The 26,164-nt window shown below is 35.3% G+C and overlaps 6 protein-coding genes across 8 annotated transcripts; 3 read left to right on the top strand and 3 right to left on the bottom strand.

Moving 5' to 3' along the window:
* The first annotated feature begins 7,430 nt into the window (after window positions 1–7,430).
* Window positions 7,431–10,763, top strand: LOC120782363 (probable Dol-P-Man:Man(7)GlcNAc(2)-PP-Dol alpha-1,6-mannosyltransferase). The gene is made up of 8 exons (XM_040114601.1): window positions 7,431–8,009; window positions 8,070–8,202; window positions 8,266–8,439; window positions 8,520–8,673; window positions 8,761–8,905; window positions 9,022–9,248; window positions 9,320–9,565; window positions 9,638–10,763. The coding sequence occupies exons 1-8, from the start codon at window positions 7,884–7,886 to the stop codon at window positions 10,662–10,664; spliced, it is 2,232 nt and encodes a 743-aa protein (XP_039970535.1). The 5' UTR covers window positions 7,431–7,883; the 3' UTR covers window positions 10,665–10,763.
* Window positions 10,764–10,770: 7 nt separating this feature from the next.
* LOC120782364 (cytochrome c oxidase subunit 7A-related protein, mitochondrial-like) lies at window positions 10,771–11,237 on the bottom strand. Its single transcript, XM_040114602.1, has 2 exons — window positions 11,156–11,237; window positions 10,771–11,086 (listed from the first exon to the last, which is right to left on the bottom strand). Exons 1-2 carry the CDS (start codon window positions 11,171–11,173, stop codon window positions 10,787–10,789), a joined length of 318 nt encoding a protein of 105 aa, XP_039970536.1. The 5' UTR covers window positions 11,174–11,237; the 3' UTR covers window positions 10,771–10,786.
* A 392-nt stretch (window positions 11,238–11,629) lies between these two features.
* LOC120777848 (cytochrome c oxidase subunit 7A, mitochondrial-like) lies at window positions 11,630–12,496 on the bottom strand. The gene is made up of 3 exons (XM_040109387.1): window positions 12,355–12,496; window positions 11,808–12,171; window positions 11,630–11,751 (listed from the first exon to the last, which is right to left on the bottom strand). The coding sequence occupies exons 1-2, from the start codon at window positions 12,385–12,387 to the stop codon at window positions 11,923–11,925; spliced, it is 282 nt and encodes a 93-aa protein (XP_039965321.1). The 5' UTR covers window positions 12,388–12,496; the 3' UTR covers window positions 11,630–11,751; window positions 11,808–11,922.
* Window positions 12,497–12,944: 448 nt separating this feature from the next.
* Window positions 12,945–13,640, top strand: LOC120778165 (U1 small nuclear ribonucleoprotein C). The gene has a single exon (XM_040109903.1). The coding sequence runs from the start codon at window positions 13,093–13,095 to the stop codon at window positions 13,525–13,527; it is 435 nt and encodes a 144-aa protein (XP_039965837.1). The 5' UTR covers window positions 12,945–13,092; the 3' UTR covers window positions 13,528–13,640.
* A 352-nt stretch (window positions 13,641–13,992) lies between these two features.
* On the bottom strand, window positions 13,993–16,227 carry LOC120771027 (deoxynucleoside kinase). Of its 3 annotated transcripts, none has more exons than XM_040098808.1 (6): window positions 16,171–16,227; window positions 14,974–15,188; window positions 14,783–14,916; window positions 14,603–14,721; window positions 14,384–14,535; window positions 13,993–14,316 (listed from the first exon to the last, which is right to left on the bottom strand). In XM_040098808.1, exons 1-6 carry the CDS (start codon window positions 16,196–16,198, stop codon window positions 14,173–14,175), a joined length of 792 nt encoding a protein of 263 aa, XP_039954742.1. In that variant the 5' UTR covers window positions 16,199–16,227; the 3' UTR covers window positions 13,993–14,172. The 3 variants fall into 3 exon arrangements, with proteins under 3 accessions (XP_039954742.1, XP_039954751.1, XP_039954759.1); XM_040098817.1 differs by lacking the exon at window positions 16,171–16,227 and adding an exon at window positions 15,715–15,823; XM_040098825.1 differs by lacking the exon at window positions 16,171–16,227 and adding an exon at window positions 15,533–15,687 and having other exon boundaries at window positions 14,974–15,449.
* A 336-nt stretch (window positions 16,228–16,563) lies between these two features.
* Window positions 16,564–23,819, top strand: LOC120771016. The gene is made up of 8 exons (XM_040098795.1): window positions 16,564–17,021; window positions 18,791–18,904; window positions 18,965–19,127; window positions 19,202–20,068; window positions 20,128–21,907; window positions 22,485–22,611; window positions 22,691–22,836; window positions 22,901–23,819. Exons 2-8 carry the CDS (start codon window positions 18,813–18,815, stop codon window positions 23,053–23,055), a joined length of 3,330 nt encoding a protein of 1,109 aa, XP_039954729.1. The 5' UTR covers window positions 16,564–17,021; window positions 18,791–18,812; the 3' UTR covers window positions 23,056–23,819.
* Window positions 23,820–26,164: the final 2,345 nt, after the last annotated feature.

The following is a 26,164-nucleotide window of genomic DNA, read 5'->3' as shown; positions in this document are numbered from 1 at the left end:
TAACTCGTTTCCAAAAGGATGTTTTCAGAATGATATTTGACCTTCTTGTTTTAAAATTACACATCTATGGAGTTATATGGTATATTTGCCAATGCGCAAAGGACCATAAATTTTTCGCAGAACCTTTCTCTAGAAAACATATACTATATACATATGTATATCAGAAACAGGATTTAATTTTTTTAAATATAGTAATTAAAGACCCTACATATTTTATTTAAATCAAAAAAAAATGTACTTCTTGTATGTGAAGCACTATAATTTTCTTGCATTTTTTAAAGTTTTACCTTGGTCATCAAAACTGACCCCGACTTTGTAACGTATTTTAAAACATACTTTTATTACCTTACAAATAGCCACTTGAACCAATACAAGCATGCCAACGACATCAACAAAAGCCCACGTCTCGTCGTAAATAATGATGCTTTTGATGAATGTTGAGTCCTAAGCAAAGTTGTCAACCACAAACATTAACCAAAATGTGCTGAGTCGATACATAAGAGATGTTGTAAGCCTCTGCTATCTCTCTAATGTCAACAGGCCGATTTCGAAGCACTGTTTCTTTAACTATTTCGATGTTATCGTTATTAACAGAGGTGGATGGAAAAACTCTCATGAGACAAGGTTTTGATAACTTCACGGCTTTCATGGAATGCTGCGTGTTACTAAGATAGACAATTGCCAAACACTTCCAATGATTCCGTAGCTTTGATTGCATTTCTGGTTATTAAATATTTTTCCATGGGAAATACTTTACCTTGGGTATATGGGGACTAAAGGACATATTGACCTTATTCAACCCATTTTTGGCACACAGAAAAAATGTATTTCTCTTTACATAGTAAAATTTGCCATTTTATCATGGAAAGATATACGATCCAACAAAGAGTCAAAATTAACGTCGAACACTCCTCAGATCAACAATTCTTTGTTGTTTTCGTTGGATTGTGAGCTTGCGCGAAAAACAGTTTGCACGGAGCTTTCACATACCCAAATATTCATTCACATTATATGCAATACATTCTTTGAAATCTTTGGATTATCTCAGCTCTTTCGAACAACTTCAGTTTATGGGTATTGGAAATTATTTTGGGGACTTTGTTGATGTTTTTGTCGGAACCTCATACACTGCCTTCATCGACCTAGATTCTCATTTTTCTTCCTTCCAACTTAACAAATATCTTTTCACCTCTTGATTTTTTCTAAACTAGCACAAGTTTCAAGTTCCACAGCTGTAAAATTTGTACATATTTGTTTTTTTTGGCAATCCTCACCAAACACCAAGGAACTGTCGAAGCAGTGTTCTTTGGCGGTAAATCTATCGGGCTTCAAAAGGTGTTATCTACAATGACCACCTCGGGAAGACTAAATGGTCACAGATTTGAATCCATCCTTTTTGTTTCAAAAGTCACTCTCCACCTGGAAATTGGATTGAAATCAGGAGATAATCACCGTCACGGAGACATACTATAGTTTGCAGACATACAGAAAACGAATTTTTCAGATGTGTTGAAAAAGTTGAGTCAAATGTTTCGAGCTAAAAGGAGACTATATTAAAAAGTAAATCGAATTTTTTCCAAAATTTTCGTTTCGCACTCATCGGAAAGGCTACGTACATAGCGAAAAGTGGAGAATTGAAAACGGTTGACACATAGCTCCAATGTCTATATTCCACATAAATTGTGCGGTTTAAACTCGAAAAATAGTTACTTATAATGGCATCATTTATATGGCTATAGTGGCCCGATCTCAATAACGATGACAACATCTGATTAGTGGACAGTACTTTGCGCATTGGGTACGGCGAGTATCACATTCAATGGAAGGACGAGCTGTAGGAGATATACAACGACATTGCCAAAGTTCAGCGGATTAAGAGACAGCGCCTACAATGGCTAGGTCATGTCATCCGAATGGAGGAAAACACTACAGCTCTGAAGTATTCGACGCAGTACCCACCGGAGGAAGCAGAGGAAGAGGAAGACTTCCACTCCCTTGGAAAGACCAGGTGGAGAAGGACCTGGCTACATCTCGAATCTCATCATGTTATGTCATGTTATGTACCATAAAAATAGTGATTATACTTATACATATATAGTGATACAAATATTTTTTTGAAATGCTTTTATTCTTGTGCAGATTGCGTAGAATGTAGAAAATCAGCGAGTTGTAGTTGTGCAGACATTTTAATTACTTTTTGCACATAAAATATTTCACAAAAATAATTCCTAATGAAAACAATTGCAAATCTCATGTGCAATTAAAGAATTTCCACCGAAAGGGCATGAAACTGCTGAAACCGTCCTAAACGGCGGCAGCCATGGCTGAAGTGCGGAGCAACGCCAGCCGCACAGATCGAGAGCGAGCGCATATTGCAGCCACCACAATCGACTGCAGGCGGCAAGCTCAGCGGCCACCAACAATATCACCTTCAATAACATCCGCCTTGGGGAAAGTGTGTTTGCTTGTGAAGGCGCGCGGCGTTGCGTCAATGTGGCATGCTGTTGTGACGTGGCAGCGCTCTGCCCGTTGCAACGGTAATACAACAGCAGCAGCAGCTAGAGGATGGCGGCCAAAAGCCACTCAGTACGGGGCTTCACGCTCGATACACTTGAATGAATGAACGCTTCGACGGAATTCTGATTTGTGGCTGCATATGTTGGGCCCGATAGTGTGGCGCGATGAAGATCGACAAAAGCCCGCCATACGAAAGCATGGACCACAGAAGCGGGATACGGCGGCATTGCCTGTTGCTCGGCAATATTTCACATTACCCATTGCGGTGTTTTCTTTGGCAGCAAATACATTGCTGTATATGTGAATGTACATATGTGTGTGTGTTCGAAAAGGTGAAATCAAATAAAATTATAGGCGAATCAAGCAGGAAGAAATAGCAGCTTAAGTGCATCATAACCGTTAGATACGGAAACTCTATGGTGAAAGCACAAGCTGCTCCGATCAGACGTCGCACACATACGATTATAAATACAGATAAGTTTTCTACATATACATATGTAATATTCATAGTTACTGTAGATGCGAAGATTCGACACACCGCCATACATGGAACCCGTGCCATTTGCCTGGCAGTCAGCCCGTTGAACTCGCCGAAAATTGGCTGCGGTTGTTGGATTCGAGCGTTCAACGCTTTTTCCGCATCGTGATATTCGATGATAGACGCGTTTTAGATGCATAAAATTGCTTACTATAAATACAATTTAATGAAACACAATTCTTTCTGCCACCAAGTAGCCATTCTAAGACACCCAATCACCGCCCTTTACCTTGTGACGCAATTTGTCACATACATATGTACATAGATAGGTCTCTGCTTTGTATGGACGTATGTATGTATATCTAGTAAAGTTAATTTTTAAAATTAATTTCGATTGGTTATTAAATTTATTTTTAGTTAGAATGTTGCCAGTCTCCTTGCGGCACGTGCTTTGTTATTCCCTTTTTCTATGGTTTATGAATTATAATGCACAATTTGACGGTGCTAAGTCATGTGGAACTATTAGATATAAGAATATTTGCGGTAAGCCTTTTATGATTTCGTTGTGGAAGATAACAAATTATTGTTGCCACATTATTTAAAATTAAGAAAATATGAGGTATTTGTCGACTTGAAGCAATATTCTAGGATTTGAAAGATAATTTGCTGATTCCAGTGGAGGAACGTTTCATTAAAAGGGGTTGCAAGAACTGATTAAGAGCTACATGGGTTTACGGGTTTCAAAAAATCGATTTTTTTATTGTGTTTTTAGATTCAAAAACACTTATAGAGTATTATCCTAAGTTGATCCGAGTAAAATGCTCTGAAATACAGACTTGATAACTTGTGCGGTCGAGGCTAGCTAGGCTAAGTGCGCTGTTTTTAAACGCGTTTTTCTCGAAACTGTGTTTTTGAAGTCTGTTGGCAAGTTTTCTCGAGAACGACTCAATCGATCTTCATGAAATTTTGGCCAGGCCTTTGAGATGCAATTTACTTAAACGACTTGTACTGCGGCAAACAAAAATAGTATTTTGAGGTTATAAACTGAATAGGTTGTTATAAGCCTCGGCTGTGATGGCCTTCAGCGTTCAGCGAATTTTGGTTTTATCGATTTCGGCTAACTTTTGTGCGTCATTCGCAAGATTGTTCGACAGTTTCGATGTCACATTCATGAATATCTCTTTTATGACACCTACTCGTCGTCGTCTTGTGCAAAAGGTTCAGTCTTTTGGTACGAATCTAACATTAACACGCTTCATACCCAAGCATTTGACTATTTGACAACGGACTTAAAACTTCACACGAACATATAGCTCGGTTGACCCAATCTAAAAAACGCGCCGATTTCAAATTTGATGAGATGATATACATATGTTCATACAATGTGACAAAAAAGTACCCGGAAATTGTAATTAAATTCCCCGGCCAAATGATATTTCAAAAAAATTTATTTTGCTAAGTTGGTAGGACTGTCCTTAATTATATCGAACAAAGAGTTTGTCTCAAATTTTGTATTTCTAACCAAATCGTTGGAAATTTGGAAAAGGCTTATGGTAATTTAGTTTTAACATAAACACAAGCCGAGTAGTACAAAACCTTCAAAGACGGTCGATAGATCGTTCAAGACATGCCTCGTTCTGGACGACCTTCGACCTCTTAACTGATGAAAATATTAAAAAAGTGAAGGATATGGTGCTTGAAAATCGTCAGGCAAATGTAAGAGAGATGGCAAGAGAGCTCCACAACTCTCGCGAGGCCGGTCGAATTCTTTTGGTGGATATTTTGGGTAAGAAACCCAAACTCGTCGCGATAAAGTTGATATTTTTTCAAAAAGAGTACCGCAACAGGTGAGAATTCCGATACTACACTCATGGAGAGCATTATAACAGCCGATAAGATATGGGCCAAAGCCGCTTAAAAATCAAGGTGATACTCATTGTTTTTCGATATTCGTGGTTTGGTGCATCATGAATTTGTTCCAGAGGACTAACGGTCAATAAGGAGTACTTTTTGGTCGTATTAAGGCGTTTGCGCGAGAACATCCCTCGAAAACGGCCGGAACTGTGGAAGAGCAATTCAAAGATTTTACTCGATGATAATGTACCATCGCATCGAGCCATGATTGTGGCCGAATTTAAAGCCAAAATCGCAATGAATAATTTCGATCAACCACCATATTAACCAGATTTGCCTCCGCGTTATTTTCTCTTGTTCACCAAACTGAAATTGCCGCTCTGCGGAATCGGTTTTCAGTCTATCGAAGTGATAACACCAAATTTCTTGAAGGAGCTGAAGGAAGCTGCTTATGAAAATTGTTTTGCATAAGTGTATTATATCTGATGGAGACTGCCTTGGAAGCAACAAAATAAGAATTGATGAATAATTAAATATTTTGAGTTCTATTTACAAGTTCCGGGTACACAATGTATAAATCAAGTTTTCTTACAGTCGCATCCTGGCGCCTCCCATAAGTCGACCGTATACATATACATATGTACAGCACATGCCATCGCTCGTAATAAAATGTATCGCTGATACATATGATAATAAAGTCCGCCATTTTGTTTCTGTCGAATTTCCCAACTATGTACTCAACCATAACGGCTAAAATATGATTTTTATGATTTACGAAGAGGATTTTTCACTGGGCGTTGAAGTAAATATTGTAAATTAGTTCTAAATTTAGATTGAACATAGTAAGTCTTAAAATCAATATTGAAAATAATTGAAAATGCAGTTGATATGAATTAATCCAAGCGTTTGAGTTTATCATTTACGTCCAGATTTCGTGTGCGGTCTAAAATTAGGCAAAGGCAAAAAACCTTCGGCGTGTTCTTATTATTGTCAAGGTTGCAATTTCTTCCTATCTACATACATACATACATATATAAAATAATGCACAAAGTTTGAAAAAATGTAGATATATACATATCTATATATGTGTAAATGTATACATAAATATGAGTAGATATATAAATATGTTAGTATTTGTACCTCTATATAAGTATCTGTCCTTTCGTGTTTTCATATTTGCAGACATATTCTTTTAAAGGCATTTTCGCTCTTACACCGTTACGCAACATTTAAATACGAAATGTGCGCGCTAAGCAATAAAATACACTACAACTTCGCCATTAACACTTCGGTGCCGTGCACACATACTTACATGCACACGCAGTAAAAGTAAAGCAGCTAGAAAATCAAAGCCAAAGGGGATATTCAGTAAAGGGGAAATACCCTCTCACATACTGAGACCAAACGTTTAGTATAATTTTCGTAAGAAAACATAAAAAACATAGACCATCAAATGTTGTTGCTCAATTCTGCTGCGTTTTCGCTGAACAACAATTTTTTACCTATTTTCCCGAAGTAGCGAATTTTGAAAACGGAACTAATTCTTGCACAGCGTCATTGTAAAATTAAATTTGCATATATGTATCTATATGTACATATGTACATATGTACATATGTATGTACCCATAAAATAACTTTATATGTTGTATTATATACGTATGTATTTATACATATATGTACATACATACATATGTATGTATGTTCATACATACATACATTGTGTAGGTATATATACATACCTATATAATCTAGCTGTAGGCCGTTTAAATTCAGTCAAAATACATAAAGGCGAGTGCAGAACCATTTGAAAATAGTAAAAAATTTAAAAACGAATTTTGTGTACTCCAACCCAAACAAAAATGCTGGCAAGAATAATTTACGGGCGTCAATTTTTCATTACCTACAGCTTTACTATATAACTTATATCCATAGAACTCGTAGTTTGGCCAGAAATCAAGAAAAACCGTTTTTATCCTTGAAAATTCAACCACCTCCGCCCTTTCCTCTTATCTACTCCAAAACCCCCGTAAACTATTTTTCTCTTTATATTTGTTATTTTATCTTTTTTTCCAATAGATTTCATAATAATAGAGATGTTATGCATTAAAAAATTTGTCTATTAGAATATTTTTAAACAATATAAAGATTCCTAAAATTTTAATTGTTTATTCTTGCTTTCATAACTACTTAATATGTATGTATGTATATTTTTAAGTTAGTTTTGATTATATTCATATTTATGACAACACACACATAAATATTTGAATACACATATCCAAGTACATACATACATACATATGTATGTACATAAGTGTGCGTATAAGTGCTTACATAAATGAGGTAAATGTTGTAAATATCTCTACAATTTTATCTATATGGAGGATATATACATATGTATTTCCTTTCCTCTATTAAAAGGTTCATATGCCGTTGTTTATCTGCCTTATTCTTCCGTTTCCGATTCAGGAAGTTACTTTCATCTTTACCCACCGACGTTATTTCGCATACTTGGAGAGCGGCAACTCTACGCCCACTGTTAAACAGCTGTTTCATAGCGGCAACAACAAAATGATGCACAACATACAACACACCGTCAGCTACGTGGAATTGACAAAAACTAAATTTAGAATAATAAAGGCCGTATATTGGAAAAATGGCAATAAACACCACATCGGCGTGATTCTTAATCGCCAGCGTATTAGTGTAAAAGTCAAGGAAACAATAGATTAACAAATAGTAGGAGAAATAAAAAACAAAGTGTTGAGAAAGTTTCCTGGAGTCAAAGTTGTGCACAGGTGCACACGGTAGAGCGCATCAGCAAAGATATGTATGCTATTGTAAATTTTCTATGAAGATAGCATTGTGGAAAATTCGGGAATCGAATTGTGGATAATATGCCATTATGTAATTCAGTTAATTGATCATCAATACGTGCACCGTTAACCACGCTTCTCGCGTATTGCTATTTAAACAAATAAATTTGCCTTTAAGCCTTTACTTCATATCTCTTTAATTGGAAACATCACCGACTAACATGGATTCGTTGTTGTTCCTGACGGCTGCGGCGCATCTGTTCTACACACCATTCACCAAAGTGGAGGAGAGTTTTAATTTACAAGCTATGCATGATATACTTTATTTGAGACAAAACTTTACGCAGGTTTGTTGTGTTATTTAAATTAAGTAATAGCAATTTGCAATACATTTCGACTTCTCACAGTATGATCATCATGATTTCCCCGGTGTGGTACCGCGCACCTTTCTCGGACCGCTTGTTATCTCCATATTGTCCACACCGTTTGTGATACTTTTTGAAACACTCAGCATGAATAAATTTTGGGCGCAGTATGTTGGTAAATATTTATAAAATAAGTATATATTAAAAGTTTTCTAATTTAAATTTTTATTTGCTGCAGTTCGTTTAGTGTTAGCCGCTGTGGTAACTGCTTCGTGGCACAATTTCCGTCGTGTGATAAGCAAACAGTTCGGCACTGACGTGCGCCTCTGGTTTACTATCATCACATTGACCCAGTTTCATTTCATATTCTATATGAGTCGACCATTGCCTAATGTTATAGCATTGCCTGTAGGTAAGGTGTCACTACGTTCGATTACACATTACTTTATTTTAGAAATACATAATTAAAAACGTTTTGTGTCTCTTTCTTAGTGTTGTATGCTCTGGGCTTTTGGTTAGAAGGTCAAACGAAACCCTTCATTATATGTTCTGGCATCGCAATATTGATATTTCGTTCCGAACTTTTAATATTCTTAGGCCTTCTGCTAGCATATGATGTGTTTTTTCGCAAAGTTACTATATCCAGGTAAGCTCTACAAACACACTACAAATCGTTATGTACAATGCAACCCAAACGTTTATGTTTAAAAAATATGTGTTAATACATTTACAGCGTACTAAAAATAGCATTACCCGCAGGTTTAGCTATTTTGGTCACAACAATTGTTTTGGACTCGTTTTTCTGGCGCCGTCTCTTGTGGCCGGAGGGTGAAGTGCTGTGGTACAACACTATATTGAATAAAAGCTCCGATTGGGGTGTATCCTTTGAAAGTTAATTTTATTTGATAATTCGTTTTGCAACGCATTCATAATCTTCTAAAATCAATGTTCCGTTGTTATTTGGTTTTCCTTGACTTATTTCTTTGAATTGCAGACTTCTCCGTTCTTATGGTATTTCTATTCAGCATTTCCACGCGCACTCGGCGCTTCAGTTGTTCTGGTGCCAATAGGTGTTTGTTTGGAACGACGTATACGTCCACTAGTGCTTGCGGCCTTGGCATTTGTGCTTATCTACTCAATACTGCCGCACAAAGAGTTGCGCTTTATTGTTTACGTGTTCCCTGTGCTGAATTTGGCGGCTGCTTGTGCCTGTTGCCGATTGTACGCAAACTATTATACAGTCAATTTTGTAGTTTAAATAATTTATATACACTTGTATTTAATTTTTATAGCTGGCTAAATAGCGGGAAATCTGTGTGGCACCAAATACTGGCACTTGGTGCTGGTGCGCATTTATTAATTAATATACTTATAACGGTATTCCTTTTGGTTGTATCGAGTACCAACTATCCAGGTGGTGTGGCATTAACTCGTCTGCATCGTCTGGAAGCACAAACGCCTAATGTATCCGTGCATATAGCAAATTTAGCGGCACAAAGTGGAGTCTCAAGATTTTTACAAGTCCGCGATGACTGGCAGTAAGTTGAAAATAATTCTTAATACAAAATTATATTTAATATACACACTATGTAATTATTTTGCTTTTTCAGCTATTGTAAAAACGAATCGATAACTTATGATGCTGAGCAGACGCGTTATTACACACATCTCCTGGTGGAAGCAAAGAATAAAAACAATGTGCAACTTTGGTCCACACTGCAGAAAGAATTTGAAATTGTAGAGTTTGTCGATTGCTTCAATAATATTGGCATACAATATAGCTCATTAGTGCCAATTCGTATTAAAACCAAACCATGTTTAGCTATATTAAAGAGAATAAAACCTGCTGTTGATGTCGAAACTAAAATAAAGACGAAAGGCGAGAAAAAAGCGAAAAAGAAAAGTAAAAAGTCAAACGAAATCGAAACCGTGGAAATGATTCTTAACGAAGTTGTAGAAGATATAAAAGACACTGAAATGCCAAAAGACTTGCACAGCATAGAAAAGGCCCTAGATGAAACTATAGAAGACCCACAACAATTCGTAGAAGAAGACAAAACCACACTGAACGATAAAATAGATGCAAAGGCTTCGCTGGAGGACGGTTATGTAGAGGACTGGACATTAGAAGTTGTAGATGATGAAACATTCGAACAACCAATTGAAATTCAAAAGTCAGAAATGCAACCGCCTAGCGCTGAAAAACCTATCAAAGTGCACGAAGCTGTAGAAACATCGGCCCAGAAGTCCGACACTGACATACAATCAGAGGAAACTTCCGAGCAGCAAACAAAAGATATAAACTTCCATGAGCTGCATAATCTGGCGCTGGGCAAGGTGAATCGCAAAACTTTGGCAACAAAACAAAAGATACGCCAATTAATCGAACAGCATTATCGTGCGAAGGGACGCCACGTTGAAAGCTCCGCCGAAAAGGTTGATAAACGTCCCGCCACGGCAGCGCGCCAAACAGTTAAGTCCATTATAAAGCAAGAACGCATTAAGGAGATGATCGAACAGATCGCCACAATGGATCTGACGCGCATTTGCGATCTGGATCATATTTCTACCAAAGACTGTCTAAAGCAGGTTATCGATAAACTGGACGCCGATGATAAGTCAGCGCACAGTAATTGAAAAAGTGTAAAATTTTTGTTTTAAATTAAGGAGAGTTGTTTGCTAGCATAATGAGTGTTCGCTTTCTCATTTTTATATTTATGTAAAATAAGTTAATGTTTACCAAAAAAAAATTACAAATGTCAATAAATTATATATATTGCGAACATATGAATTTGCAACAGCAATCCAAGTAACGCCAGTCCCCATGTGACACGATATAGCATTAGGTCTCGGCTGCCACCCTTCAGATGTATCGGTTTACCATCGTCCTTTTGGAAAAGTTTTTGCATTTGTTTAATTTTTTCTAAACCAGGATTCGGCTTCTTGGATGGACCCGGACTTGGACCACAAGAAGAGCCACTAGTCACTTTGCCTGGACCACTCGAAAATCTTGCCGCCAACTGTAATAAGTTGCGGCCGTTGCAACGGTACAGTGAAGGCTATAATAACATACAATCGATTCAAATGCATTGAGTTTCAAAATATATACGTTTTATATATCTGCTTACATTAATCAATCTGAACATACTTTTCCAGGGGTTTATTCTTTATATAATGAAGTTACGGCGACACGAAAACAATAATTTATTTGAAATGTTTAGAAATAATGTGACCTTAATTTCAATGCCCATCTTACAATATATTTTTAATACCTAACGGTTGAAAAAGTATACGGTGCAATCCAAAGTGGTTTTCCTAAAGTAGTTAAGTATCCGAAGCTCATTTTGTCAGGATAATAGGCTAAGATGTGAGGTGAAGTTTAAAGTTTAAAATGAAAATTAATATATATATTTGAACGCCGATTTAAAGGCAATGATGAAACCAAAAAACCTTTGCTGCATCGAATTTATAGTACCCTTCACATGTGCATTTCTTATAGCATAAAGGGGTATCAAAAATAAGTATCTTGATCTATGAGTTGTAATAACACCATACCTACCGTACCTACCATACATACTTCTTATTTAAATTAAAAATGTTTGTATCTTTTGTATTATATATATTTCCATGTTTTAAATGCATTTACGTGAATGTTTAGCTTTTAACATAAAACATTTATGGGTAGTTAAGACAATAGGAATTGCACTACTCCACCGCTCTGCAACTGTAAAACACATATTATATAAACAGCTCTGTTGTATAGGAATTAATTACACTTACCACAAAACAGGAAACATACACAAATACATCCAAGTTAGTCATATGTTTTTATACTTTGAAAGCTTAATTTAAAACATTAATTACAGATGCATAGGTAGCCATTGCTGTTAAGCATTTAATCTTGGCTTTTTGGAACGCTCAAATCGTAGAACAGCTTCGCCATACCACCAATACCGGCCAAACTCAGAGCCACGGTTAAACGGTACAAAAGTTGATCGACAAATGATCCCTTAAGGAACACTGGTTTGCCATCATGCTTTTGGAAATGCTCCTGCACCTTCTTCAGTTCGAAGTAGCCTTTCTCTACTTCACTCTTTGCTGCGGCACGGCGTGGAGCAGATGTGGTAAGAGTACGAACCACAGTCTAAAATTAAAAAAAAAAATGTTATGATTATATTTCCAATTAAAAATTATTTCATATTTCCAAAACAACTATCACAAATTTAATGTAATAACATTACGTAATGTCGACAAAATGCACATGCAACAATCACTTTAAACAAAAGAATTTTAATTGTAACAAAAGAATAGCAACAATTTGACTTACTCTGGATAAGTTAAGCATTTTGATAGAACTCATATTTTGTGTTAATTAATTAAAAAAGCCTCAAAGCTAGAAACTTTTCGATACTTTCGACAGATAATTTGTGAGCAATAAGAATTTTCACAATTATGACAGAATTTTGACATTAGTGAAATGACTGGAAACTGGACATGCCAAGGGAATACTGGACACAGGGTTGCTCTGCATTTTGCAAACGCAGGGTGTTCTTTGAAAGTTAATATAAAAATAAAAAACCGGAATAGCAGATTTATAGGAAGTACTACGAAACTATAAAACAAATGTCAAAATATTTTGTTTACTTCTAATATAGTAGTCATATATAAATTGCTTTATTACAAAAGACAAGAAATTCTAATTTTTTGAGTGACAAAATTTATATTTATAAATAATAAAATTATATACATAGATTCGAATAGATAAATATCACTTCCAACTTAACCATATATACAAATACATAAAAATAAGTAAACCGTGCACATATTTAGTAGCCGATACAACTTGGTGTGAACAGGTAACAAGGTTACACCAATGCAATGTAAAATGCAACCCTGTCATTCAGCTTTGAATTCATTTGCGTACAACATGACTATTTTGACAGCCAGCAAAGATTTGTTTTCTTCAGTAGTTTTTTCACGATATTTCTGTATAGTTTTGTAAATGAAATATAAATTGAAGTATTGAAGAAGGGTTTACGATTTCTATGAAATAAAAGGAAAAAAGATGCCGAAATATTATTGCGATTATTGTGACACATATTTAACACACGATTCTCCATCTGTGCGAAAAACACATTGCACTGGACGAAAGCATAGAGACAACGTTAAATTCTACTATCAGAAATGGATGGAAGAGCAGGCGCAACATTTGATCGATGCTACCACAGCCGCATTTAAAGCTGGTAAGATTACACAAAATCCGGGCGTTGCGTTACCGCCTCCAAACATGGCACCACCTCCGCGTCCAGGCCTAATGCCGGGTGCACCAGGCATGCCGCCCATGATGATGGGTCCACATGGAGCTATGCCACCCCCAATGATGGGTATGCGACCCCCGCCAATTATGGGACCAATGGGGCCAATGATGGGACCACCACCGCCCTTGGGAGCTTTAGGTGTTCGGCCTCCTATGATGAATGGCCCTCCGCCAAATAAATAACAAACTACTTTAAGCAAAAGAAGATAAGAGAGTAATATAAAAGAAACTTTATAAAAATTTGTCTAAACATTATACTTTCCAAAATAAAGAATCTAATTTAATTTCAACTGTAATGATTAAAATATTTTTATGATATCATTTGCTTTATATTAACAAAATTATGTCTATTTGACAAACAAATCAAAGTGAAAGGTGTTATAAAGCTGAGTAGTAGTTTCCGGATATCGTAGTAAGTTGTTGGAGTCGCCGAAAACATTATTCACATATTTTTGAGGTATGCTTCTGAGAGAATCGTGTTTCGGATACCAAGATCTGGCTATCATTATGAGAACGTCCCCAGGACACCAAATTAGGACGGACAAAGATTTTGCCCGGTCATGGACTGTCAACGTAGCAACATTCTACAAGTTTCTACACAAAGAAAACCCCTATTACTTTCGTTGAGGCAAACAAAGATTTTTGCACTTGTTATTTATACTAGTCAAATATATATTTTATCTTAAAATGCACATCATTCTTACATGTCTATAATAGTATTAATACATTTACGATTAAAATTATAATATGTGTTTGAAACTTTAAAATGTATGAAGAAAATGTATCTAGTGATGCTGAGAAATTTTGCTAAAATGCTTGTTAATTGAACTAACCCAAAAAATCTGAGCGCTTACTGGGAGATGCCGTCACTGCTGGCCTTTGTTGTTGTATTGACGCTGTGATAACATTTTCAGATCGTTTGTACTCTCGATCGATTTCGGAGAGATCTAAATCGGCCTCAATTTCTAGAACCTAAAAGGAAATGCATTTAAAATAAAGTTTTTTTAAATAAATTCATTAAAACAATGTTTATATTTACTTTAATATTACATCCAGCTTTTTTTCGAATCAACCAGTCTTCGTGAAGCTCGTGCAACTGCTTGATGTATTCAAGTGGCACGCATGCCTCTTCGGAACGAGCCCGTTTCCGTATACGTTCATAAACCACCTCAGGCGTCGTACGCAAATAAACTGTAAATTTACAAAAGCTGGAGTTAAGGAGATCTTTTTTAAAAATGTATAATAAGCTTATCATTACCTATTAAATCAGCTTGTATGTGTGTAATGTCTTCGACATAACTATACCATTCTTTCAATATTTCATACATGCCATTATGTATAAGGCCACATTTGTGTAAGTTCTCAACGAAGCAGTACCTTTAATATAAATCAATTGCCTCAGCACAAATCAAATTTATTAATTTATATGTCAACTTACTTTGCACTGTATAAAGAGCGTTCGAGGATCTTAATTGGTTTGTCTGTAGGTTTTGTATGTCGCTCCAACATTGTCAGCATCACATATGATTGAAACGGCATTGCCCAACGGTCCGGATCAATATACATCAGTTCCTAAAATAACGTTTAGATATTTCATTGCGCACACAAGTCAAGTAGGAATTTACTAACCAATAAATTGTATCCCTTAAAATTACGCCACTTTTCCACCGGCTCCGTCATTGCACATATTTTGTCTTCAAACTTTTGAAAATGTTTGATGAATGTAGTCTTTCCACTGCCAATATTGCCTTCGATAAGGACGGTGAAGGGCTGTGTGCCAACTCCGTATTTAGGAACTGCAGCATTAATTGGCTTGAGTGATGTCATAGTGCCTAGTAAACGTTCTACAACAATAGTAATATATTTTGCTAGATGCTAAATATTATTTCAGTGCAGTATTTCAACAGGGAATATAAAGATTTTTAATTTGTTAATTTTTTTTAAATGTCACGGTGAAATTTTCACAACTAATCCACTACGATTTGCATCCAATCTAGCACACTTCACAACTGCTTCACAAATAAGACTTGTAAAAACGCGCCAAATGTATCTTTCAAATACGCATTTGGGCGCACTTTCGGCTGACGTGAGAGTTCTCTGAATACCTATTGGCACATACACATGCAAAAGAGCATAAAGTTAACAACTTTTCTGGCAATTCTACAATAACATGTCTGAACATGTTTACCTAACAGCTGTTGTGTACGCATATACACTTGTGATTTCAACGATCCATTAATAATTTGAATTTGTCGCCAATTTGTTACTAGTAGATTTGCAGTGTCTTTTGTCGGCCTTTGCTCCAACATTATTTTAACTTAGTGATATTCCTAAATAATTTCAACTTAACACTGCTGAATATCAACTTACTTAAAATTAAACGCTCCATTTTTTACATTCTTATTTACGCAATTTAACAAATTTTTGTTTTCTTTAAAACAAATCCATATTTTGCAAAAGGTATAAGTTGTTATTACAATAATAACAAACCAATAGAAATGCACCGAACAGCTGTTTAGTTTGCGGAAGAAATGTGTAATTTGTAAGCATTTATACATGGTGTACCGAGAGATTTCATTATATACGTTCCCTGGGTAAACTATAGAAAAAGTTTTTAAATATATTCCTTCACTTGGTGGTTCACATATTTTACAAATATTAAATGAACATGAATACTTTGTCTTGGCTCCGTTTGAAAGTAAGACTTTGAGTTAAAGTTTAATTAATTGAAAAAACTTAAAAAACCGGGTAACTGTGGGCTCATTTCTTTATCAAAATTAGGTAGGCAGTTTCGAATTTTTATTAAACATTGCTTGGATACTTAACCACTTTTACAGCTTCCGTAGGATGTCATTAAACACGTACACTTTATAATTAAAGTTGACAACTTCTCTTAAGTAGAAACATTTTGTTTATAAAAAATTGTTTACTTATGAACACACTGGGTACTGAAATGTAATACCCAGAGAACGAATATCAAAAATTGCGCTCTCTGTTCTTACCACCAGTCAGTATAATGCACATGAAACACCGCATTTTTTGACTTGTCAACACTTTTTTTCCACGTGCTTACATCAAACAATTTTGACATTTCGTTTAATTGTGCAATTTCGCGATTTTCTATACACAAACACATGGACAGGCATTGCCCCTCTGTTTAGCACAGGAGATTCTACGGATAATTGTGTAAATACATTCGTATATGTCTCCCTTGCGCATTTATGTTTGTGTGCAGCGTGAAGATAAGTGAAACAACTGTCAAAAACGCCTTGTTTGAAAGATCCAAATACAAGTGAATTAACCACCGTTGCTGTCGCGCGGCCACGTGAAGAATTTGCTCGTTTGATAGCCGTGTATTTCATCCAGATTGTAGCAAATTGATAAAACCATTGAAAATAAATATATTGCAGCAAATAAGTGAATTGAAAATCTAAAATAGTGAATTCAGTAACAGAAATTTTAATATCTCGCCGGTATGTGAAAGCATTGTGAGGTTAAAATCGTAAAAGCGGGCGCGGAAGCTAAGCACTAAAGCAAAAGCACTGACGAGCACGTTGTTGAATTGATATCTATCGCATGAGATATTTTAAATATAAGAAAGTTTGTAAACCAAACTAATAGTTCTAAAAAAGAAAATATTAAGAATAAAGTACAACATAACGGAGTTTTAAATAGAGGTACGTTTAAAAGAAGAGCAAAAGCACATTTGGAATGATACCAATGTTAAAGATGGGGGAGGCTGCAAGAGTAACGGCATTAAAGGGATTTCTATTTCGAGAAAAAATAAAGAAAAATAGTGCATATACTGTTATTAAACAATTATTCTAATTTTTCAATATTAATAAACGTTATTTCAAAAAGATATTTTTTGTTTCAAGCAAATAAATGCATTGAAATAATAAAATAACATGTACTGGGCATTATTTTGAAAATTTTAATTGTATTTTTTTATCTACACAAATTTTTACTATTTTTTAATTGTTTTCTTAAAACAAAAATTGTTTTTCAAATATATGCTTGTACAAACATACACTTTACAACAAATTTTGAAACTCCATCACATAGAAAATCATGCAACGTGTCAACGCTTATTGCTATAATAAAAACATAAAATCTCGCTATAGAGCTATAGTTAAAACGTATCTTTGTGTGATATCTTTTAAAGACATTAAATGCAAAATGTATATAAAATTAACTAACTATTATCTGGGATATATCCACTTGCTTATGTCAATAAAAACACGCAAAATATGTGCTAAGTTTTTACTACAAACAAATTCAAGCGAACGAACAGCTGGTTTATTGCCTCCGCCAAAAGCACATGGTTGGTTCGAACATTCACCGGTACCATGCTAACAAAGCAGTCAAACTCAAACTTTCAGTGATGAACGATTATAAACATACAAATGCGCATATGTTTCTACCTACCTATATAACACCCATGATTATATTACCTGTAGTAGGTATTGCCACGCTTGCATTCACAAACTTATGTGCTCGCATTCCATTTAATACTATTGAACTATGCATATGTATGTTTGTGGCATATATTTGTTTTCTTTTTCTGGCTTAACTCACAATGTCATTGACTATTTGATTTCAAGAAGTCGGAAGAAAAGTAGGGTGTAGGGTAGCAGAATTTAACACCTTCGTAAATTTTACTACAGCAATCGTTATGAGCACTAAAACCAGCATTTTATATTATAAATAATGAAATGAATGCTTAACACATGAACACAAGAACTTAAGAGTCTAATGTAATTTCTGCCACATGAAATTAAAGGTATTTGTTTTTATTTAGACTGCAACAAACATTTCTGCCATGTGTTGTTTAAGGTTTAATTCCATGTTTACTATCTCGATAACGATTGACAAACACGTGTTTTCTGTTATTAGGCACATACATACATATGTATGTATTTTGTATGGAAATAGAAATATGTTTGCTGTGCGAATTTAGAAGAGAAGATGGATAAATATTTAAAAACAATATTGATTAAAATAAATTTGTAGATACAAATATTACATCGATTAAATTCGATTGTTTATTGTTTAACTTCTAGGAACACTTTGAAGTAAAAACACAATTTTTTTTCTAAAAAATTGGATGGTTTGTTGTATTGTAAAATGAAACATATTAAAATATTTGAAAGAAATAAGCGTTACCGTATAAATTATGTATGTATGTATGGAAATTAGTTACGAGAGGCACAGGCACATTTTTTACACCTATTTTTTCCCACACTATGTACGTACATACTTATGTTAAGATTTATTTTATTGTTCGTGATCTTTTGAAATAAAATAATTCCCAGGTCAAGATAACAATTTTTTAATAAAATAAATATCGACCTGTTTGTGATCCCACGTTTCAATGTATAAAATTAAATCTAAAAATATGTAAATACATGAATGTTTAAATATTAATTATATATTGTTGTTTCAGTTCAATTACAATTTGCCACAAAATGGATTCACGGCTTTTGAACGTGTTTCACGATGATCCGTTCGACGGCAGTTACACACAACTTAATACTGATTTTTGGTCGAGTGAAAGCGAGTAAGTATAAAAAAATATATATTGTAAATATATAAACTAATTTAACTTGATTTTATTCAGCACAATGGGACAACTTACGGAGACATTGAATGGCATTTTGCCCATACCTGCAGATGCTGAGCACGATGCCGACATTTACAATAACGCTATGCTCGCAACAGAAGACAATTTTCGGATAGCAAATAAAATAGATGTAGCTACGAATTTCCAAAATAAAGAATTGGTAGGTGCACAGACAACAAAATCAAAACAGGGACTAAGTTATATTGTATAAATTTGTTGTGTGCGAACTTTCAGCTGATTTATGATGATTTTGCGCAGCATCATTTGCCCGCAGACGGCGGTATCGAAATCATTACTGTGGATCCAAATTCATTAGACTCGGATTCAGAGGATTCAAACGACAATAATGATTTGTCAAGCAATGAAGACAAAAATCTCATTTTGAATTATGCAGATTTCGAAGACAATCAAAGTCAATACAGTGAAGCAACCTTTCGTACGCGCACTGACAGTTCATCGATTGGTGACTATGAATCACATACGAGCGACTATGATGATAGTTCAGATGAGGAAGACGTTGCGAGAGACGTGATAAATAATCAGCTTGCTGATATAAACGAGGACAAGAAACCTGACGCACTACTATTAGGTGTAGATGAAATTCCAGACTTAAGTGTAGGTCTATTAGCTGCTGATGGCATAGATTTAGACTCAGGGTTTCAGTTGCCCTTAGAAGATATTGCAGCGGGCAATAAAAATCGTACCATGAGCACGAACACTATTGGCTCCGATGTAGATGTTAATAATTTCGATTTAGCGGAATTTATAACCAATGACGATTTAACATTAACTGTACCAAAAGTGAATACACAAATTATTAATAATGTAACACAAACTAATACAGCTGAGCCAACAAAACGCTTAGCAGCAATACCTGTAAAAACTAATATCGACTCAGATTCCGATGCGGAATCGGATGTCATTGTCGATATTGAGACTGTAGATGTAGATATGGATAAATCTTTGTGGAAAATGACTCCTGGAAGTGCTGTTGCAACTGAAGAGAATGGTTTAAATGATATCACATATGAGGATAATGTAAAGAAGGATCCGTCCTGGAGTCCAAAAATCACAAAAAAACAGGAAAATGTACCAAAAGAGGTAAATGCTTCAGTAATATTTTTTTTTGATATTTACTAATCAAAATTACAATTTTTTAGACAAAAGCTCGACCAACTACCACAATAATTGCTCCAAGTCAAGCTACAAATAATCCGCCAAATACACGAAACTTCACAATTGTGCCAAACAAGCGTCAATGTGACATTCTTAAAGGCAAATCTGGCGCAATTAAAAATAAGTCAACTTCAAAACAGAGCGTAGGCAAGTCCGCTGCTAAGAAAGGGTCAGAGGCCACAACAGGCAATTCGTCCAAGGCTGGTTCACTCACCTGCCGTGTGGGTGTGGGGCAAGGTGGCAAAAACTTGGCTTTGCTTTCACAAACTTTCTCAGCAAATGATAGCAAACCAGAAGATAATAAAACTACAGAAACAATTGTGGAAAAACCAAAGGTGATGAAGCCTATTGTACAAGAAAAGCAAGTCATGCCCAAAGAAAGTGCAAAAGTAGAAGCTGTAGAACGTACCAAGTTGGCAGTCAAACGTAAATTGAATTTAGAAGAATATAAGCGACGACGTGGAGACAAAAATATATCTCGCCAGACAGAAAGCAATTTGATGTCAATTGATACTGATGCTGCTAATGCCTCCAGTGCATCGAGCATACAAGTGAAACATAGTCAGGAAGTAACCACCGTCGTGAAAACACTTAGAAATCAGAATAATCAAAAACAACCTATTGATCCTATAACCGAGGCTAAAAATAAGGTATTACGCATGCAAGAATTGAAACGAGCACAGCAATTGAAAATTATAGATTCCACAATATCGGCAAAAGTACCGCGTGTCACAAAATTACCACCACTCAAGGACATTGTTAAGGACACCTACTGTGGCGGCAAAGACCGGCATAATCAAACTTCTACGGGCTCAAAACTACACCCCGACTATGAGGAAGTGATTATTGTATCTGCTGGCAATAATACTGATATCAGTATACCACCGCTGAACATGCTACCAATTAATACTTGCGAGCGCTCACTTTTGAAATCATCTGCATTGCTTTATAGCATGCATAATGGGCTGCCTTCTAGTAGCTCTTTGATTGCCAGCATACAGGATGTTGTTGTACAAAAGGTTGTGGGACCGGAAAAGTCGAATTTGACGAATGGTGTCACAACACCGGTTTCCCAGAAAACACAGAAAGAAGCCGAACAACATGGCGAAGATAAGGTTATTATGCATTTGCGCAAGGATAGAATACGACCGCGCATGGTCACTATGGGCATACAGACAGATCCGCAACCAGGTTTTACGTGTCTGCCGCCAATACCGCGCAAGCCGCGTGCTGAACGAAGTTATCGTAAGCATAGCGGTGGCAAAGCCATCGGAGAAGATACCGATAGTGATGCTTCGTGCGATCGCTCGTATAATCGCCATCGTAATCGCAGTCGTAGTTCAATTAATCGGTCGCGTAGTCGTTCGATGGAAAGTTTTGCATCGTCAACGGAACGTAGCGTCAATACACGTCAGTCTGACATTGCCGGTGGTTATTCGTCGCGAAGTAGTCGTCGGCATCGTAGTTCCATAAGTTCTTCCTATTCTGAGTCGGGACGTATGTCGCGCAATACACAACGCCAGCCGCGTACCAGCTACAAGAAGCGTACAAAAAAGTATGCACGCAATTCATCGGCATCCTCATCACAATCTTCGTCAGATAGGTCTGATCGCAGTCGAAATCGCAGCCGCAGTCGCAGCCCATATTATCGGCGCTCATATTCCAGATCACGTTCACGCTCGCGTTCAATTTCAGTTGCCAGCAGTCGCTTTAGAAAGCCGGGTGGAAACAAGAATTTCCCCGGTAATAATGTCTCACAACCAGGTAACTATTTTTTTTTTACCCTGAACAGGGTATTTCAAGTTTGCCAAGAAGTTTGCTTAGTATATGTGTCTGAGTGTAATCAGTGTGCCTGAGCTGAGTCTATTTAGCCATGCCCGTCTGTCGTCTGTCTGTCTGCCTGTCTGCCTGTCTGTATATATGGGAACTGGCCCCTCAGTTTTTGAGACATCGTTCTGAAAATTGTCACACATCCTTTTCTCACTAAGAAACTGCTCGTTTGTTGGAACCAACGATATCGTACCACTAAAGCATATAGCTGCCATAAAAACTGTATGATCATAATTAAGTTCTTTTATGGGAAATTTTGTATTTGACAGTAACCAAGACAGTGCTATAACATTCGAACATATTGGTTTCATGGAACGGTTATAGCATATGGTTGCAATACCAACTGAACTATCAAGATTAAGATATCTTTATAACCTGTTATGCTTTAAGAAATGAAACTGTAAATGGTATTGTAGCTCCGGTGCTGCCGAAGTAAAATTTATTTCTCGTTTTATTTAACTTTTTCTTCTATATATGTAAATTAATTTATGTTATATTCTCATTGCTGCAGCTGTTGAAGAGCGCCGCATAGTTTATGTGGGGCGTATTGAAGAGGAAACCACCAAGGAGATGCTGCGTCGCAAATTCTTACCTTATGGCACTATCAAGCAAATTTCGATACACTACAAAGACACGGGGTAAGTAATTCTAGCTGCTAAATTGTCAACTCGAACTTCGAAATAAATAATTTTCAATTAACCACATAATTTTTTGCAGCATGAAATACGGTTTTGTAACATACGAGCGTTCACAAGACGCGTTCACCGTTATAGACAGCAGTGCACGTGATTCCACAATCAACATGTACGACATTAGTTTCGGCGGCAGGCGCGCCTTTTGCCGCTCTTCATACGCTGATTTAGGTAAATTGTTGCTACTTCAATGTTTTTTAAGAATTTTGCTTTAACGCTTCATGTAATTTAACAGATAACGCCGGCATTAATACATATCATTCGATTGTATTTCCGAAAGTGGAAGCGCCACCCAAAGAGGAGGATTCCTTTGAGGCGCTATTGCAGAAAGTTAAAGCGAAAATGAGCGCTAATAAAGGAAGTGGTGGGGCGAATGCCAACAAAGCATGACGTCGGCAATGGCAAGCAAACGCATTCAATTGTGGTCAACTGCTATGTATAAAATGCTGACTTACGCAATTGTGTGGCGTATGTAGTTGTTTTCGTATTTACGTTTATATATACATAATTTGTTGTATGCTATAACAATTCCAAATTTAAATACCGTTATACATATGTAAGTATGCAACACAGGATCCTATCTTTTTTATTTTTCTATTAAATATACTTTTTTAAATTAAGTTTAGTTTGTATAACGTATATTTTTTTTATGAATTGCTAAATGCATAATAATATAATTGGAAATATCCGTGCTTGAATAGTATATAATTCAGCATAGTACTGATGATTACCTATTAGCTGCAATGACATGTGAAGAAAAGTAGTGTAAACAAGCACTGGACACATTATTATTGAACTGAATGTATAAAGTTTTGAATATTGCTAAACTTAAGAACAAAATATGCTGGCGCATAAACAGCAAACGTTTGTGGCACAAAGGCCATTTCTCAGCGTGCATTGTTGGCTAATAAGCAATGTGATAATAGAAGCCACAGTCATTTATTGCAAATAAGTTGAACTACTTAAAATATACGAAATGAGAGAAAAAAACCGTAATAAACAATAAGTTACATAGCTATTGTATATGTATGAATAGACAACATAATGAATTTAACGCATATGCAGAAGACCATAGTTAAAGCTGACATATATACAGATATAAAAAAGTGTGAGTTTTTACCGTTACAATTACAGAATACTTATTTATTTGTAAATTTTGTACATTTGTAAACGTGAACAAAAACAAACAAATAAAACCAACTAAATAAATGCAAAAACAAAACAAAAATAAAAACAAAAGTAAATAACCAACAAAATAGTCAACACTCAAACTATTTACACAAACGTACAAATGTATGTCATGAAACGAAGAGAAATTAAACTGTTGATATATAACCCTGATATTAGTTGTAAAAAAAATATGCACTCTTTAAATTTCTTTAAAACAATTTCTATCTACCTGTTTGTATTCTATTTAATTGTAAGTAAATACATTTTAATTTCATTAGACAAATACTTAGTGCGGGCGGTCACGTGTCAACAACAATTATGACTTTCCGCAAAAATAACAACAAACAGCTTAGAAAGAAATATTAAAAGAATTGCGCAAAAGCAAGCTGTGTTCGCCTCCAATTGATTTACTGTAACTATGTATATTTAAAATAATGTTATTGCTTAAAGAAATATATACTTTTTTGTATTTGATCTAGGGAAAGTATATATTTGTAGAAGCTATAGAAAATAAGTATTTTGTTATACTGCTGCAACTTGATGTGTTAACTACATACATACAAACATACATATATTCTTAGTATGCCAAAAGTGGTTGTACACAGTGTTTTGCACATACATACATACATACATACATACATAAATAGTTTATATTTCTTTAATTTAAGCAGCGGCTATTTCATGAAATAAATTTGTTGCCTTAAATTGAATATCAACAACCGCACATATACTTATACATACATATATACTAACTGATTGGTTATGTTTTTTTTTTTAATTAAAATTTCTTATCTTTAAGTTAATCCGTTTGCTTTGTATTTTTTTGCTAAATAAACTACAAAGAATTACTTGTGAGAAAAAAATAAAAACTAGATAATTGTGTTTTTTATTCCTTATATTAGCGTGTCCAATATTACCCTAGTTGAACTTTTCTAAAAAACATTGTCCCACTTAAACAAACAGTTTAATGGGTTAGGGGTAGTCAGAATTTTCAAAAAATTATTTTTTTTTTTTGCTTTTTCGTTAAGTGTAATATCTTAAAAATATTCTCTGCATTTTCACGTTGATCCGATAATTAGCTTTTGAGTTATTCGACAAATAACAAAGAGAGCTCGGGCATTTCAAAGCGCTAGTTTGAAACTTTAAACGCGTTTTCTCAAAACTATGTTTTTTGAACTGGTGACAACTGTAACTCGGAAACCGCTTAGTAGATTTTAATGAAATTTATACAACTTTTATAATACATAATAAACTCGTACCTGATCGAAGGATTTTTTTTTAATTTCGATTTTTTAAGACCAATTAACTGTTGATTTTTTCCCAAAACTTCCTGAGGTCGCCATTTTGCTAATTTTTGAAAAAAAAAAAAAATCCTTCGATCAGGCCCGAGTTTATGTATCTATTTATAAAACTAATTCTTTTGTCCGATTGATTTTAGATGAATCTCCAAGGACTTATGGTTGTCACCGCAAGTACCTTTTTTTGAACTGTCAACACAAACAACTATAACTTTGGAAATTAAAATTTTTTTTTTTGAAATTTTTGTGACTGATGTGTTGACTCATTCTATAATAATGCCATATTACTACTTTTGTAAAATAACACGATTTAATAGCAAAAAAAAAAAAATACTGAAAATTCTCATTTTTTCGTGCCTCTGACTACCCCTAACCTAACCCCTTAAACCAAGTCTAACTCGCGAAAAAAATCCCAAGAATTCCCTAAAAAGGCTGTCAGATGGTATGACCATCTTAAAGCAAAATAACAAAAAATTCAATATTATCTACATGGGACTTTTCCCAAAAAATTCAATATTATCTACATGGGACGGGGGTGTGCCATTGGCATGGGTGGATCGACCGTCCAAAGTTAGTGGGGGTCGGTCATACATTTGGACTCGATTGGAGCACTCTAAATGGGTCAAAGTGGGATTTTTCAAAATTCGCCCCTACCCAAAGGTTCGACCCAAATTGGGGGACATCAAAATTCGTTTTAGAGGTATGGTTCCTTCGGCAAAGTATCTTATTTTGATCCCTAGAATATGATTTTCATAGAGCAATAGGCGATTTTTAAATCGACCCGCCCTAATGTACATACATATATATCTGAAATTGGACTTTTGGTAATCATTTGAAAAAAAGTTGTTAATTTTGCGTTTTTTTTGTTTAAAAAATAAACGAAATTTCAGAAATTTTTGATTGATAATTATTCATGGTGCTGAGTACATGATTTTAATATTCTCTATAAATTTCAAGTATTTTGGTCAAGTCGTTTTTGAGTTACGATGGAGGAAAGTTTGAAAAACATAGCTTTCAGAAAAACGCTTTTA

Source organism: Bactrocera tryoni, chromosome 1 (assembly GCF_016617805.1).
Source record: "Bactrocera tryoni isolate S06 chromosome 1, CSIRO_BtryS06_freeze2, whole genome shotgun sequence".
Taxonomy (NCBI): Eukaryota; Metazoa; Arthropoda; class Insecta; order Diptera; family Tephritidae; genus Bactrocera; species Bactrocera tryoni.
The sequence above is the reverse complement of the archived record's forward strand: the minus strand, read 5'-3'. Positions and strand labels throughout refer to the sequence as shown.